The sequence below is a fragment of the Protomyctophum parallelum genome, assembly GCF_964188405.1.
Source record: "Protomyctophum parallelum genome assembly, chromosome: 4".
Lineage (NCBI taxonomy): Eukaryota > Metazoa > Chordata > Actinopteri > Myctophiformes > Myctophidae > Protomyctophum > Protomyctophum parallelum.
The window spans coordinates 54603466-54621507 of record NC_139700.1 but is presented as its reverse complement, the minus strand read 5'-3'; the positions used below and the strand labels follow the sequence as shown (position 1 = coordinate 54621507).

General features: G+C 42.7%; 1 protein-coding gene across 2 annotated transcripts in view; it reads right to left on the bottom strand.

The window, feature by feature from the left end:
• The window catches only part of nup160 (nucleoporin 160), a gene marked incomplete at its 5' end in the record, with an annotated part of 37557 nt that extends 30875 nt beyond the window's left edge, over window positions 1-6682 (bottom strand). For both annotated transcript variants that reach the window (XM_083762969.1, XM_083762970.1), the window contains 5 exons: window positions 523-713; window positions 1428-1650; window positions 3261-3471; window positions 4807-4915; window positions 6592-6682. In XM_083762969.1, the coding sequence (XP_083619095.1) occupies window positions 523-713; window positions 1428-1650; window positions 3261-3471; window positions 4807-4915; window positions 6592-6682 (825 nt within the window). The remainder of the gene's footprint in view (window positions 1-522; window positions 714-1427; window positions 1651-3260; window positions 3472-4806; window positions 4916-6591) is intronic.
• Between the last annotated feature and the right edge of the window lie 11360 nt (window positions 6683-18042).

Below are 18042 nucleotides of genomic sequence, written 5' to 3'. Positions count from 1 at the left end.
CCGACGTGTGGCTGGCATCTCCCTTAGAGATAAGGTGAGAAGTTCAGTCACGTGATAAAAGACTCGGAGTAGAGTCGCTGCTCCTTCGCCTGGAAAGGAGCCAGCTTTGGTGGTTCGGGCATTTGGTTAGGATGCCTCTCGGGCGTCTCCCTAGGGGGGTCCTCGATGCCACTGAGTCCCACTGAGAGGAGACCCCGGGGCGGCCAGAACCACATGGAGGGATTACATCGACTCACTGGCCTTGGAAAACCTCGGGATCCCCCAGGAGGAAGTTACTAATGTTGCTCTGGAGAGGGAAGTCTGGAGCTCTAGATGGACGGGTTGCTTACTAGCCTGCCATGTTTTTACCCTTCAGAGGTGTCTAACCTGGTAATTTTAGTTTTGACTTTTCAATGTTTTCTTTTCATCAGTAGTTGCATGACATCCTGTTTATTGGTGTGTGTGTGTGTGTGTGTGTGTGTGTGTGTGTGTGTGTGTGTGTGTGTGTGTGTGTGTGTGTGTGTGTGCGTGCATGGGCCATACCCTGTAGGACCACACGCGTAGCTTGTGATCCTGGCAGAGGGCAAAGATGAAGGTGTCGTCCTCGTACTCCCGGGCGGCCAGGCTGAGCGCCAGGTCTCCGGGGCTCTGCTCCCCACGCATGGCTGTGGGCATCCAGCCGGCCAGACGCTGCATCACCGTGCTCCTCTTCAGCTCCACCACCGACACGCTCCCTGCAACGAAACAAACGCCACCAGATGTACAAATAATAAACACGGGAACCTGAGACCAGATTCTACAAATGATTTTTGAAAAACCTGTTTCTATGTCAGGGGTTCTCAAAATATTTGAGAAGCAAATATTTGAGTTAGAAATGTTCGCTGTGAAAGAATATATATTCAAAGATTTGCACACATTTTCACTATCTATTCAAAAGAATTGCAGATCTACAAGCTCGTAGCGCGGCACTCGGTGCCACGCTATGAGCCTTTATAACTGCTGTTTTCCAACAGCTAAAAACACTGGTTAACACTGACGACGCACAATACATGTCACAGCCTATAGCTTCAGTTGAGTTCCTGAACACCAGCCAGGGTACACTCTTAACCCATTTTAGGCGGGAACCCCTTTTGGTGTTCTAAGCATTATGTTATACTTTAGCTATTGAAAAATAGCAGATCTACAAGCTCATAGCTCTGCACTGAGAGCCGTGCTATGAGCTTGTAGGTCTGCTATTTTAGAAGAATCATGAAAATGTGGCGCAAATCTTTGAATGTATATAAAAGTGAACGTTTTTAACTCAACTCAACGCTTCTGAAGGGTTCCTGGAATAACATATTTTCAGATGGGGGTCGGTGGCCAATTACAGTCTGAAATTACAGTCTGAAACATGAGGTATTTCAGAAAACTGTCAGGATTTAGAAGACATTTTTTTAATTTCGTCTTACCCTGCAGGTCATGGGGCGGCAGGGTGACGACCAGGATGCCCCCGGCGGGCGAGGCCAGAGCGTACTGGGCGTCTCCCTGGTGACTGAGCCAGGCCGTGGCGGCGCTGGGACTGCCCGTCTGACCCGCCTGGGTGGGGAGGACAAAGCTGTGGGCGGGGTCCTGCAGGCTTAGCTTGCCCACGTCTGTGAAGATGGACTGCATGTGGCTCTCCGTCACCAGCTCCTAGTTAGTGGAGGGATGTTATGGACGGTGGAGGAGAGAAGGAGGCCTTTTAGTGTTTTGCCCCACAGGATGGTAGGCTGGCTGTGGCCCGCCGCAGACAAAGACAGGCCCCATTGCCACAACTATGGCTCATACAACTACAAATGTTTGATTCAAAAAAACGTGAGAGAAGAAAATTGTTTGTGTGTGTGTGTGTGTGTGTGTGTGTGTGTGTGTGTGTGCCCTGCTGCAGTCAAACTTGCATGACGAGGAAGGGTCAGATCTTACTGGTTTGCACTATGATTATATTTGCAATCCCATAGTTGGAACGGTGGGGCGTTGCTGTAGGAACCGGACCAATGATACAGAGGTGCAATCTGTGGTTGCTATGACAATGCATATAGCGTTGCTATAACAACACATTCAAACCTGGACTGGAGTCACTAGATCAGGGGATTTTCTACTGTATATTATACACATTACAGGTTTTCAGCGAGCCCACAGTTTCTGCAGGAACTACTTTTCTAGTTATCAACTTGCTGTTGATACTGCACAGCTACGACACACCATTATTAGACACTATATTTTAGAGACAAGGCCAAGAATATTCCCTCATCTCGGGATGATCTCTCTAGTCTCTACACTAGTGTTGATTTCGTCGACTAAAACTAAGACGAAAAATGTTCGCCGACTTACCTAAAAACTAGACTAAAATGTTAGGAAGGGACTAGTGGACAAGAGATCCAATATACCGGTAAGTCATTTTACACTTGATTGCATGCTGAAAATAGCCGATCTACAAGCTCACACCGCCTAAAATCAGTCATTATGACGGCATAAAGGCCCAACAATACATTTTAGTCGGCTAAACAAACTGTAGATTTAGTCTACCGCCCCATGACTAAAACTAGACTAAACACTAAGACATTCCAGGTGACTAAAATGTGACCAAAACAAAATGAAAACTATTCAAAAGACGACTAAAACTAAAATAAAAAAATGTGCTGCCAAAAACCAACACTGCTCTACACTCTCGTTACCTAAATAAACAGTATAACACTACCTAAGAGAACATATTACTCCAGTTTTGGCATCACTGCACTGGCTTCCGGTTGTTTTTAGGATTGATTTTAAAATTATTTTACTTGTCTATAAAGCTCTCAATGGTCTCGCACCTTCCTACCTACATGACTGCCTGCCTAAATATGTCCCAAACCACCCCCTAAGGTCTTCCACCGCCGGCCTGCTCGCTTTGCCTAAAAAAATGGCAACTAAAAAATACGGGGAAGCAGCTTTTTGCTTCTACGGGCCGTCGGCATGGAACAAGCTCCCTCTGTACCTTCGTCAGGCAGCCTCTGTAGACATTTTTAAAGCTCAGCTCAAGACCCACTTCTACAACATTGCCTTTAATTGATCTTGTATTTTTTATTTTTCATGTCCTCACTGTACTGCATTACTGCTTGTTTTTTAATGTTGTTGCCTTGCTTTTCTTTTATTCTCCATTGTTCTGTAAAGCACTTTGAGCTGCATTTCATGTCATGAAAGGTGCTATACAAATAAAGTTTTATTATTATTAAAGATATTTTGCCAAAAAAAAACAAAAAAACAACCCTACTGAGACAGGAACTCACATTGCGATACATGCGTGTGGGATGAGGCAGCACCAGGCGGTGGACGGTCTGGTTGGTGGCGATGAAGACGAGGACATTGTTGGCCGTCTCCTGGATGGAGACGCCCCCGGGCAGCACGGTGCACTGGCTGAACTTCACCTTCACGGCGTTGTTCAGCAGGTTGGTGTCCATGGACTGCTCCACCAGCCACACCGTGTCTCCTGACGTGGACCTGAGGTTGATGCAAAGGAAACAGAACCCAGATCAGAAACTGCTTCACTCACTGCTTGTTTGTTTGTTTGTTTGTTTGTTTGTTGATGTGGGCGCGTCAGGCAGCGGACATCGTTGTTGACAGGCTAGTTACAGATGGCGTGGGGTAAAATGCATGAGCTCATTAACCCATTCTGACCCGAGATCAGATTCTAAAAATGTCCTCTACATCCTGACAGTTTCATTATTAACCCATTCTGACCCGAGATCAGATTCTAAAAGTGTCTTAGGTTTTTCAAAAATAGCAGACCTACAAGCTCGTATCGCGCCACTCGGTGGCGCGATATGAGCTTGTAGATCTGCTATTTTTAAATAGCTAAAGCATAACATGATGCCAACACCAAAATGGGTGCCCGGTCAGAATGGGTTAAGTTGAAGGACATTTGCCTGTGGTTAATGCTGCCCCTTTTCGCAAAACAGAGTGCCACGCTACGAGCTTGTAGATCTGCTATTTTTGAAAATTTGTGAAAATGTGGCACAATTTTTTGAATATATATTCTTTCAGAGCGAACGTGTTTAACTCAAATCTTTGCTTCCCTGGAACAACACAATTGGTCGGTGGCCAATTACCGGTACATATCATTTTTGGGTTCCTTGGCATGAAATATTGAGCACCACTGATATAGAAACTAGGGACTAATTGCGATTAATTTAGATTAATTAACTACAGAAACATTTATCGCGATTAACTACAGATAAATTAATCGCACCTTTTCTTTCACCGCGGAACGTTTCTCACTGGGCGCTTTTCTATAGTACTGAAAACTGGAAATAATAAAAAGTCACCCCATTTTGTGTTGCCTAGAACTGGAGGTCTGACAAATAACAGTAACAATATGAAGTAAGTACAGCTTTGTGATGTCACTGAGATGTACTTGTTACTGTTACTATTTTTTTTTCAGACCTCCAGTTCTAGGCAACACAGAATGGGGTGACTTTTATTATTATTTTTACAGGTATATTAATGACAGTAAAATGTTGAAAATGAGTGGTATCCTGTAGTCACTATTCGTTGATTCACTGGGATACCAAAAAACATTTAAAAAAAAGGTTTCTCGCTGTTCTCGGGTTGAATATTGATATGCGATTAAAATGCGATTAATCTAGATTAATTAATCGCATTAATTTTTTTAATCGAGTCCCAGCTCTAATAGAAACATAGGTATTTCAGAAAACTGTCAGGATTTAGAAGACTTTTTTTCTTACAGTTCGACATCAGGCCTAAATATATAACATCACCAATAGATACAGCACTGCACTGGAGCCATCAACAGCCATAATACATCAAAACTCTCACCAATGTACAAATCTGTTGCTGGTGACAGACAGCAGTTTACCACTCTCTTCATAGTGAAAACCTCCTGCACTGTCTGGGAACTTGACACCTCCGGGAAGCGCATTGAGACCTGTGGAAAATAGAAAACAATATCAACACATACCCTAAGTCAAAACAAGTGCATGATAATGATATCAACACATACCCTAAGTCAAAACAAGTGCATGATGATAACTAACTGTTATTGTTTGATGGGTGCAAATAGTTTGTTGTTGTGTATGACACAGCAAGGATACACGCAAGATACATTTTAGGGAGGCAAAAATTAATAATAATAATACTTCAAAACTGAAATGAAGTATAATGAATTAATGTATTTTCATTTAAAAAGGAAAAAAAAGAGCACAGTGGGGATATGCAGCATTGCGAACATGACATCCTGCACTTAATTAGTGACTGCACTCATTAGATTTGTCAAGTCAAGCTTAAATTTATTGGGAACAAGGCGTTGTCGCAACTTGTCGGGCTGTACTAACTTCATTTGCATCCCACTTTCCAAATGCATTTAGGGGTTGAATAATCAGAAACACTTTTCAAAGAGATTGTTCCATCTTCCTGCCAGGCGGGTACAGGTGATGGTCCCCTCAGACGCAGCACCCCATCATGAGACAACGCCTTGCGTTCCTATCCATATGGGTGAGGGTCACACGCGGGCAGAGCAGGTAATCTGCTGCCCACTAATAGTTCTGATTTGGTGTTTCTCTTTTTTTCTCAGTTGTATTAGTATTCAAATCGCCTCGTCGTTTTTAGCAAAGTACATAGACAACTCTTGACCATACCATAACAACATTTACATTGTCAAAGTATCTATTACCAGTATCCATTAACAACACCCTAGAATTCCTGTTCTGTTCTTTAGCTACATAGAAGTGTCTATTTGTATGTCTCTAAATGTTTTGATGAATTGAACAATGTGGACCCTGTTGTAAACAAGTGTAATGCTTAATTGGGTCGTCCACTCACAGTTAACAGTCTTTGTATTGAGTTTATGCTTAAAATGTACTGTAAATTCTACAAACTGTTAATAAATATTTCAATCAATCAATCAATAGTTAGTAAAAAGTACAAAGGTACAGCCAGCTACACAATAAGCCCCTGAGGGCTTGTTGTTTCCATTGTGGTCCTATCTATGTATTCAATTCATTAGGGCTTGTTTCCAAACATAAGGATAAGGCAGTCCCTTGTTAAAACTCTTAAACCTGACCTAGGGGGAATCATAATAATAGTAAATACAATTTAACCTCACTTTTGACAGTGTTTTTGCCCTGATCCGATCTCCTCTTTGATTCAGTGACAAGCAGGTCAAAACTTAGTCCCTATAGGTAAGGGGCTAGCGAAAAGTATTCAGACACAACAATCAGTGCCAGTCTGCCACCTAGCTCACTGGACACTGGAACCCTGGCTGCATCCTTAGTTCTAGCTTAAACTAAAGCATGTTGGCTGGTACAACAGCATCACATACACACTGTAATGATGATGATAATAATAATAATAATACACAGGGAAAAACATGTAACGACAGCTAACAAATGGCTCAGTTATTTATTATGTGGGACACCCGAGTGAGTGACAACCTGACAGACAGCCAGGGGATATTTAGCATGTTAGCATGTTAGCCCCATTCAGCTCGCATGTGTGTGTCACGACCCTCACTGCCTCGACTAACACAACAAACAAGCAAAACCTTCCCACGGGAAAACAAGGCCGCGGGGCCGGTGGTAAATGTTGTTCAGAAAACCACCTTACCTAGGTTTACGGTTATCTCTCGGAACCGGTGTGGCGTTTCCCTCTCAAATCCACATATCTCTATGAAACTCCGCTCCAACACCGCCGCCATCTTTGCCGCATTGACTTTTGGGACTGACATCATGACCGATAGAGCAGCCGCGCGTTACCGGCCTTTCAAACCGTTAAAGAGGCAGGACGAATAATCCTCTCTCTCTCTCTCCCAAACTTCATCACGTCAAGGACCCCCAATTTGACACTAATTAGCTCGCATTTGACCCCCATTTTAAAGGATATGCCAGGGACCCCCCCCCCATAAGAGAAGATTTTTTTACTGACTCTAGCAGTGATTCTCAACCGTTTTAGCATCTGATACAGACTTATAGCACGTTATGTAGACAGCACTATAATTGCATTGTATGTAGTCATAGCACGTCATAGTACATATGTATAGCATAGTAGTATATATATATAGTTTATATGTATAGTCTCATAATATAGATATTCCACTGTTACTTTCTTAGCTTATACGCATGTTTTATGATAAATGCTTTTTTGTGATGTATTCCCATGCTTTTTGTTCTTGCTTAATGTAAATCGCTCTGGATTAAGAGCGTCTGATAAATGCCTAAATTGTAAATTGTAATTTCAAGGACCCCCTAGTTTGACATGCATTAGTCTACGGACCTCCATTTAATGGCATTTCTATCTCTGGGACCCCCAATTTATATTGTAAAACCATATGTCAATTTAACTCTGAGTCTCTGACTGTGGTGGTCCATAATTTGGTTCCATTTGTACCATTTGTTGAAATGTGTTTAATAAAATTAAGTGGATTGTTTAGACAGCATGAAAACACCGTCTCCGTCTCATGTTTCAGATTTCACAGGGAGAGTCAGATACTAAATTAAAAATAACACTTTTTGTTGGGGCGAGTTGGTAAAGGGACGCTCAGTTAGTTTAATACTCAAATGTTTTTACTCAAGTAAAACTAAAGTATACTGCAATATATAAATACTCCATTACAAGTAAAAATCCGGAATTCAAAATGCAATTGAGTAAAAGTACAAAAGTGTCGGTATCAAAATGTACCATATCATAATCTACCATTATGCAGAATGTCTCATTTCACCAGGTTTTCACACACACGTAAAAAAAAGTGGACTGAAAATAGCAGATCTTAGATGTGACTGCAGTGCACCTGCTGCCCTGCTCAGGTTCACGTTCACACCGCGAAGTTCGCGAACTGCGATGATCGGCGTCGCTTAGCTCTGGTCCATAGGTAGCTCTAATGCCTTTCAGAAAAGGGCATTAGGGCTATGGACCAGAGTATAGGCGTCGGGCGGTCCGTGGTAAAAACGCGAAGCTGAGTTCTCTGGCCAGTCCAGTCCACAAAGACAGTTGTCCAACGTTGCGCGTTTCATTTTTAAAATGACGTGCGGATGACGTTGCACAGATCGGCGTCGCCGTGGCAACCGTACCACTGTGGATGGAACCCTGCTCTGTGATTGGCCAATTCCATCTTAAATTCGTCGCGCGTCAAGTTCAACACCTCATTTACACCTTTGACTTCGTCCAGCACAGTGCAAAGGGAGACACACTGACAGACGGAGGAGCAGCGACGGAAGGCTTCAAGGCATCTCAGCAACTCTTTGAAGGAAACATCAGTGAAGATTGAAGATGCTCATTGACCCAAGGCTACAGAGCGCTGGGCATCTCCATCAGCCCTATCAGGTCCTTGCAACAGGGCCCTCTGTGTCTTACTCCACCCTGGATGAGACGCCGGTGTGGGACATCGCACCCAGCTGGGACTGGCAGTATTATGGCCAGCAGCTGCAACCCAGCGGCTACAACGCGTGGCCTCTTCAGGCCGGCACGGGAGGAGACCATTTAGAAGACCTGTCTATCGCTGCCATCTACGACAGGCTGCTTCACCCCGACGACTCCAGCCCTACTCAGGGGACAATGATGGACCCCATGATGGACCCCATGATGGACCCCTTCCTCACGCCCTGTCCTCAGACGCACACCACCGCACACGGCAGCTGGTCATCAGCTGGTCCTCAGACGACCACCACCGGTGGGTGTAGCGTGATGATGACGACGCCAGCGGCCACAGGAGGAGAGAATGATGACGAAAGAACGGCTTCGGTACTCGAGCTGCTTTTCCCCGATGCCATCCTTCCTCCTCCGGAGGAGGAGGAGGAGACCGCGGCGGCGATGACGGACTTGGACACCGCCACTGAGCATCGTCGTCAGATGGCAGCAACCAGCCCTGCAGGCTCCTCAAGCCTTCCTCCTCCTTCTCCGATGGCCGCCGTCAACAGTCCCAGCTTGGGTGTTCCTCACGGGACGTTGATGGCCACCAGCAGCAGCTCAGCACTTCTCCAGGAGGCGATGGCCACCGGCCAGCTTCCTCAGGTGTTCCCCACCACCATGTACAACATGGTCCCGGGCGGTCTCTCCCAGCGGCGGACAGCGATGAGCCCCCCGCCCAGCAGCAGCAGCACGGCTGTGGGTCTGCCTCAGAAGGCCACCAGGCGCCGCCAGCAGCGTCACAATGTCACGGTGGCCGCCGAGCAGAAGAAGGTGCTCCGTCTCCAGAAGAACAAGGAACAAGCCAGAGTGTCTCGAGAGAGGTTCAAGGCCCACGTGAAGGACCTAGAGAGCCGCCTCAAGGCGCTGGAGGAGGACAACAAGAAGCTGCTGGACAGCCTGCAGTACCTGGAGATTGTCTGCCACGTGCGTGGCATTTCTCCTCCAATGATCTGTGATAGACCATGGGGTGGGAAACTTTGAAGATGGACGAAGTCTTAGTCCATCTTCAAAGTTGCCCTGCACCCCATGGTCTTAGTCACTCACTAAGATGGACACTATTAGTTCCACACTCGCTCCAGACTAGGGCCACATAATCTGTCGTATCTAAAATAGCAGATCTACGAGCTCAAAAAGCTTGTAGATCTGCTGTTTTGCTATATTTGAATTGAAATCCTGTAAAAAGATTATTTAATTTCAAATGCATTTAGTTATAGTATAAATAAATGCATTTGAAATTAAATAAATATGTTCATAAAGAACATATGTGTATAACTGTTATACACATACCGGTATGTTCTTTATGAACTGCAAATAAAAAGATATTAGACATAAAAGAGACAATAAAATTGTAATACCAGTCATTAAGCTCCAGAGGGCCACATTACTGTCCTATCTAAAATAGCAGATCTATACAGCTCAAAATGTGCTTTGAGCTTGTAGATCTGCTGTTTTGCTATATTTGAATTGAAATCCTGAAAAGTAAAAATTTTATTTAATTTCAAATGCATTTAGATAGATAGATAGATAGATAGATATCTATCTATCTATCTATCTATCTATCTATCTATCTAAATGCATTTGAAATTAAATAAAAATAGATAGATAGATAAGATAGATAGATAGATAGATAGATAGATAGATAGATAGATAGATAGATAGATAGATAGATAGATAGATAGATAGATAGATAGATAGATAGATAGATAGATAGATAGATAGATAGATAGATAGATAGATAGCTTTATTGTAATTCAGCAGATACATAAAATGCATAAGAGAACGAAATGTCGTTTCACTGGCTTTTAGTATGCTAGTTAAAAGAGAGCTAAAATACTATTAAAATCTAAAATCCACTTTTTAAAAACCAATAAATTAAAAAGCACCATTAGTTCATTGAGAGACAGATTTAGTTATACACATTTTATGAACTGCAAAAAAAGAGCCTAGACTATAAAAGAGACAATAAAATTGTAATACCAGTCATTAAGCTAATTAAAGCGGGTTATGTTTGCATGTTTGGAATTGTAACAGCAACATGCGGGCCGCCAGTTGCCCATGTATATTATAGTCCCTACTTCAGATTGTAAAAGACTAGACCGCTGCCCGGCTGTAGAGTCGGTAACGATGGAAGTTGGAGATCCATGCCCCACCCGGCTATTCAAATCAATACCCGTTTTACCCGTGTCAGAGTACCCGTTCCACCCATCTGTCTGTGTCCCTTTTATGCCCATATAAGGAGATTTCTCTCCGTGTGCCTTTATTCCTATATATGGAGTTCTGTACGTGTCAGGCATTCCCAAATATGGAGTGTTGTGATGTCAGGCATGCCAAAATTGTTGTGATGTCAGAACAGGCCAGCTCCATATATGGAGCCTGGGTAGAGGCCCTGCCCTGCCCTGTCCAGAGCCCGGGCGGAGGCCTTTTGTGGCGGTTCTGGACAACCGTGGGTCTGACCAACTCGATATCGGGCACTGCACTCCCTGTGGGGGGGTGGGTCGGTGAGGCGAACTGTCAGAGTACCCATTCCACCCATCTGTCTGTGACTGTGTCCCTTGTATGCCCATATATGGAGTTTTTTGTATCTGTCTCTCTGTGTCCCTTTATTCCTATATATGGAGTTCTGTGTCAGGCATGCCCATATATGGAGTGTTGTGATGTCAGAACAGACCAGCTCCATATATGGACCAAGGGCAGGGGCCAGCTGTCCAGAGCCCGGATGGAGGCCTTTTGTGGCGGTCCGAACGATTCGACACCGGGCACTGCACTGCGTGTTTGGAACGCGTGTGTCGAATTTGACGTCGGATTGACGGTTCTCGATTTACGTGGATTACTTATTATTGTTTTATAATGTTTATTATACACAATTATTATTACACATTGTTGTTGAAAAAAGGACCATGTAGCCCACAGACTTGGTTAATGTACAGGTCAGGTAGGGTTTAATTGGTTACACATTAAAGTTCAACTTCATGTTCTCAGAACATACAAAACCTGCAAAACATACAAGTCGTTAGAGGTTAACACTTAAAACAGGCCTTTTGACTCTGAGGAAGATGAGGTTAGAGGTTAGAGGTTAACACTTAAAACAGGCCTTTTGACTCTGAGGAAGATGCAAATTAAATAATATGTGCCGACCCGAATTTTTTTGGGGGGGCTTGACACGCAGCAAAGGTCGTCGGGGTCGGGAGTCAATTAGCAGCCTAGGTGCCCGGACCGCTAGTGCTAGGCCTGCCCGGGCCACGACTCACAAGTGCTCCAGTATGGAATGTATGCGAGAGTCTGAACATCAATTATGTCTACATCGGCATCCATTGAAAGTCCACACGTTTTCTCAAAGGTGTGTTCATGTGTGGGTTAATACCTCCACACTGGAGCACGTGTTGAAGTCCTGTTTAAAAAACGGTATCTATCAATCATATGGATCTCAAAATCTGAATGCTGTGGCTCTGGCTCCAATGTGGCCAGCCTGTGACAGACCTAACGTATCTATGACGTGTCAGTGTGACTCCACATTTTGTCAAGGTTTCAGCCCGATCAGCCCTTCAGAATAGTCTCGAATAACTAGTCTACGTTATTTCAATAGTAGTAGTAGGAGTAGTAGTTTTCATTGAAAACTACTACTACTACTATTCAAATGAAGTAGATGTGCAAAGAAAGAAAACAAATGTATGCTAATCACAAATCTGTGCATAAAAAAGCAACTAAAATACTGGCAATTCATGACTAAAATAGTATAAATATTGAGGAGGTAGAGAAGGGAGTACAACAGTCTCTGGTTCTGGCTCTTTGAAACACAGCCACCCACTGAATTTAATGAAAAAAGTGAAAAAAGTTCTGAAACTCGTTTCGTTGTGAGGGTTTTTTTTGTCTATAGGCCTACTCAACCATACTTCCCTTTCTCTGAATCAATTTTACAATTTACAAATAACAATTTAGGCTAGCAGACCGTGCAGACGCTCTTAATCCAGAGTGATTTACATTAAGCGAGAACAAAAAGCATGGCAATACATCACATACATAAAACGTTTGTGTTGTTTGTGTTGGTGATAACCGTTTGGATCACTGTTGCCGACAGAAACAGCCGGGGGCGGGGGGAGACCAGGACTTTGTTGTTGTGTCAATTCGTGGCCCTCCCTGGTGGGTTAGTTGGTTCAGAATTGTGTGGAGCAGGTTGTTGGTCCCTCTCATCTTGTGTGCCACCTGTCTCTGTCTCCATCACCCTGGCCTGTACAGCCCAGGTACTCGGGGTAGCTTGCCTTGGTCTTTGCCTGGAGTCCTTGACCGTGGGCTCTAATTTCATCCATGCTAAACTATACCCCGCCCTTATCCCTAAACTACTTTGCCTTTTTTCTTTTTTTTTACTATTTTGAAAAACATTTTTTCATTGTTAAAACAGCCAATCTACAAGCTCACAATGTGTTGATATAGATCAGGGGTCTGCAACCCTTTTTACATGAAGTGCCATGTTTTAATTTGTGTGATAGTCAGTGTGCCATATATAATTATGACTGTCCATATAGGATACATATAACAGGCTTAGGAATATTTTCAGGATGTAATGATCATTAAACTCAGAGCAATAACCCACCTAATCCCTCCCCAGTCATGAGTTAGAAGTTTGAATGAATGTACAATTATGTGCAGGATGTAAATTATCATGTCATTTGTAGATGTGAATGGACTTAATTTAACTGACTACACTTTTTTGGAATATTTAATTTTAAAATAAAAACTTTCTCTCTCTCACCCTTATGCCAGTGTGCCAGTGATCACCCTCCCCTGTGCCAATGTTGGCACCCGTGCCTAAGGTTGCCTACCCTATATATATAGTATACAGTATATAGTTTGGCAAAGTAGTTTAGGAATAAGGGGTTTAGCATGGACGAAAATAGAGCCCCTAGTCTTCCTGGCAGGGTCCGGGGTGTGCAATTATCATCCCTATCTGAAAAGAGACAAAACAAAACAAAAATCAAAATCACTCCAATTTGTACTTGTTTGTGCACCGGTTGCTCTTACCGAAAACAGCTAATCTACAAGTTGATACATTACATTAAGTGATACATAAATGCTTTCTTCAGTGACATCGAAAAGGAAGATAACAAAAAGTTAGCAGTATATTTAAAAGGAATGACATTTCAAAAGTTCACTTTATGGAATGAAATCTGTTGCCCTTATTTCATCTATAATCTAAGGGGACTCTGCGGATTGAAAGCCTTATCTCATCTGTGCTATATATGGTTTAAAATGTGTAAATGTTTAATGTTGTCTATGTGCACATGGCTAAGTAGTCAAAGGGTGTTTTTCACTCCATAATTATGTATTTTCCATTTTATAGAAGTACTTTCTTTTCGTACTCGTCCGTGACCTTTTACAAACAGGTTTGTTCTAAATTGTGCAACGGCAATTTGTCTGCGTTCATTTAAATTAAGCCTTTGCTAGTGTGATGTTAGATTGATTTTCTGCAGAGGTGTTCATTTAGAACTCAACCGAATGGCTGTCTTTCTGATGAGAACTGGAGACTTCTCCAATGAATCGCACATAGTTAAGAAAAAAGGGCTGAATAGATAAGCACTGTACAATTGGAGGTTTACTAGTGTATTTCCAAATTTCAATACGTTTACTTCTACTGCACTACATACTTACTTTACTTAATTAGGCCTTTACATTCCCTGAGGAACATACTGTAGGCCAATGCTGAAACTCCTCCATCCTCTCCGGTCTTGTGCCCGGCTCCAATCCAGCCCTTGTGCCTTCATCTCCCGCTCTGTGGTCCTTCTCCAGTGGGGTCCGGGGACCCCCAGGGGTCCTTGAGGGAGTTCCAGGGGGTGCCCAGCAAAATGATAGTTTGGAACCAAATGGACCCTTGTGGGTCTGTAACTCTGAGTGTACAGGTCCATTTGGTTCCATGTGTACACTCTCAGAGTTAAGTTAACATTGATTTTATAATATAAATTGGGGGTCCCAGAGATAGAAATGCCATTAAACTGGGGGTCCTTAAGACTAATGCATGTCAAACTGGGGGTCCTAGAAATTAAATGTGTTGAGAATCACTGCGAGAGCCGTAACCATCTACTCTTATGGAGGTCCCTGGCATATCTTTTCAAATGGGGGTCTGCGGGGCTAATTAGTGTCAATTTGGGGTCCTTGACATGAAAAAGTTTGGGAACCACTGCCCTAAAGTGTTCCTCTCTTCCTCCTGCCTTGTGGGTTCCATGTTAGTGCATGTTTTGTAACTTTGGTTATACTCCACTACATTTCAGAGGCAAATATTGTACTTTTACTCCACTAAGTATTTGAACCCCTTCGTAACTACCACTTGCATTGAAGATCTTGATTATTACAGAACATGCATTAACCACTTCAACCCTATCTATCCTTTGGCGATTTGAAAATAGATCTGCAAGCTCACAACACTCACTTGCAGATCTATTTCAAAATAAATTTATACCTACCTCCAGCAACACTTTTATGAGGATTTCTACATTGCAGCTTACTTTACATTACTCAAGTAAAAAAGTGAGTTCGTTTTCCACCGCTGCCCAATGTCGAAAGAGCTACTATGAGACCACTTATCTGTCACTGCACTTGATCCTTTAAATTTAGACCTGATTTAGTCTTCTCTAAATCATGATAATTTTCTAAAAAACCTCATGTTTCTATATCAGTGGTTCTCAATACCCCCAAAAATATATGTATTTGTAAATTTGTAAATATGTTGTTCCAGGGAACTCCCAGAAGCAGACTTGAGTTAAAAACGTTCGTTCTGAAAGAATATACATTCAAAGATTCACGATTGTTCAAAAATAGCAGACCTACAAGCTCGTAGCGCAGCACTCGGTGCTGCGCTGAGTTTGTAGATCTGCTATTTTTCAATAGATAAAGTACAACATAATGCTTAAAACACCAAAAGGGGTTCCCGCCCCGAGAATGGGTTAATACTGTGTCACAATGACTCAGCCAGTCAGCCATACAATATAGTACATCAGTTTATCATTGTGTAGGGGAGGTTCGGTACACATCCCACCCTTTAAAAGGTTTAGTTCAGATTTTTGGATTTAAAAGCTGTAGGAAATACATTTACCAATACCAATGAATAAAATGGTTGCAAAGATATTGATTACCTGAGTCGCGTGGTAGGTGGGAGTTCTGGTCTGATTTAGGTGAATATTAAAGTAGTTCCGGTCATTTGGTGGAGGGCACCGGGGGACATGCATTAAAACACTAAATTGACACTTGTACCGTTGACACATTTCTACCATATAGCGTTCAACATAGAATGCTCTGTCACATGGAACTAGTTTTTGTGTCAAGTATCACGCCGCCAGCATCACCAAACCAAACCATCAGTACAGGCTTAGTAAACACTAAACAGTTACCAATTATAAATGGAATGAAACTCAACATTTAAAGAGGGCTACTCACCAGTCACCACTACCAAAGGTGGTTGCACTGGACATCCGAAAAACGCGTCCAGCGTGCAACCTTTAGAGTACGAAATACGAACATACCATTTAGTATGTCCAAAAGCCTAGTTATAGTAGCTTAGCTACTAAATAGTATGTATGATGCATACTAAACGACTATGTAATATGTCCAAAGTGAACGCATACCATTTAGTCTATACCAGAGCCTTCTAATAGGAGAGTTACGACATTGAGGGGGCAGAAACCGAGCGCTGTTCATGCAGCCTGGACTGAGACAAGCTGGAGTTGGAAATGCATTGTTTTCAACGAGGGCGGTGCAAATAAGAGCTATTTTAGGCATGTGTGCAATATGACAACTGTTTTAAAGTATTGTACAGTAACAACTAAAGTCTCTTTAATGTTTATGTTGTACTATTACTACAAAACAATTTAAAATAAAAGGGATTTAAGATCATTAAAGCTGGGCTGTTGCCCGAGTACAATGCAGTTCTGCCTACTTCAGGTCCAGGACTTGTCCCAGTTGGTTGTCCCTACGCTCAATGCGTAGTCTTATGTAGGAGAGCCGCCATTGGACTGGCCCCATTAAGTGAACGCAGTTTGTGTAACTGTCTATATATAAGGCTCTGGTCTATACCATCCAGTAGGTTAAACATAGCGTACCGTTTAGTAGGCAATACACAGATTTCAGACGCAACCTTAAATACTACACATATCCTTTGAATTATAAATGTTACCCTGAACATGTTACCAAAACCTACACTGGGAGGCAGAGAGACCGTTTGGGTCATCTTTTGGGTGACGGATAAAATAAAGCCACACGTTTTCATTCAGGTCACTTCTTTCGACTTAACGGATGAAATATGTAACTTTCAATAGACTAGAGGATAGGACATTTGGGACAAAATTGTGCCATCAAATGTGACGTTGAAGCTACAATCCAGGCCTTATTTTAAATGATCACATTGGTTAAATAATTTAACAAATGTGTATGGGGATAGTAGATCTGCAATGGTGAGTGGTGGTTTCAATAGAGCGTCGAAGTCCCGCCACCTTACCAGGGCCCAGGAAATGATTACCCGTTCATTTTCCTCAGTCATTTCAAAAAGTATTTATTTAAGCGTCGTACAAAGCCAACTCGAGTTGTGAGAAATCATGACAAACATACACTTTTTTCCCTTCTTTGTAATTATTTGTTTGGTCGAAAATAGTGTTTGTCATGACTCGAGTTGGCTTTGTATGACGCTTATTAAGGTCTTTAAATAAATATCTTTTGAAATGTCTATGGGAAAAATGCATTGGGAATTATTTCCTGGGCCTGGCGTCGTCATGAAAGGGGGCGGGACTGCAACGCTCCATTACCATTTCATGGGTACACTTAGACCCTGGTGTGGGTAGGCAGGTCGGACAGACAAGTGGTTTAATATCCAAATTTGAAGGGGAACACCGGACTGGACACACTACTATCTTTATTGTTGTTTGGCCATCGTTGAAATGACCTACCGCCATTGGGAGACGGAAAGTCGTCTCCTAAACGTCTGGATTGTAACTTTAAGGTTGGACTCAGCAGTGTGAACTGAGAAAAGAAATTGTGTGCAAGCTAAAAATGAATGAGGCCAATTTATTAGCAATATTATTTTTTTGAAAGTGCAGTAAATCTTGCTTGTGTGTCACCCAATTGCAATCAGTTTTCATACGATTCATACATCCCACTCCTGAGTCCATCTAAAAAAAAATACTTACAGAAGCACTCGTACAATAAACTGACCTCTAAATCTTGCATCTCTGAAATCCTCCCATTTACTTAACCCAGGGAATATTTGAGAAGGAAGAGAAGTGGTCACGTGACTGGGCTGCGCCATGACACTTGGGATCATGGGATCAAAACTCACACCGGAAGTGCAATGAATACATGGCAGTGAATGGAGCTGGCTGGACCAGCTCATAACCAACATTATGTATGAACAATTGAGACCCTTGTCATATAATCGGTTCAGGAATATAAAGTAAGACATATCAAACAGGTTGTCTTCTAATCACTTGCTTTTCGATGTGCACAGAGTGCACAGTATATCATTTTATCTGAGGATCTAAAACAGCAGCAGGTATCGTTTCTGGCTCCGAAGTATCGCGATATTTGGCTGCCAGACAGGAGACGGTGGGAAGTCTCACGATACTTCACAAGGTTCACTAAAGGTACTTTGTGCTCTTTAGATACCATACCTCTATAAAA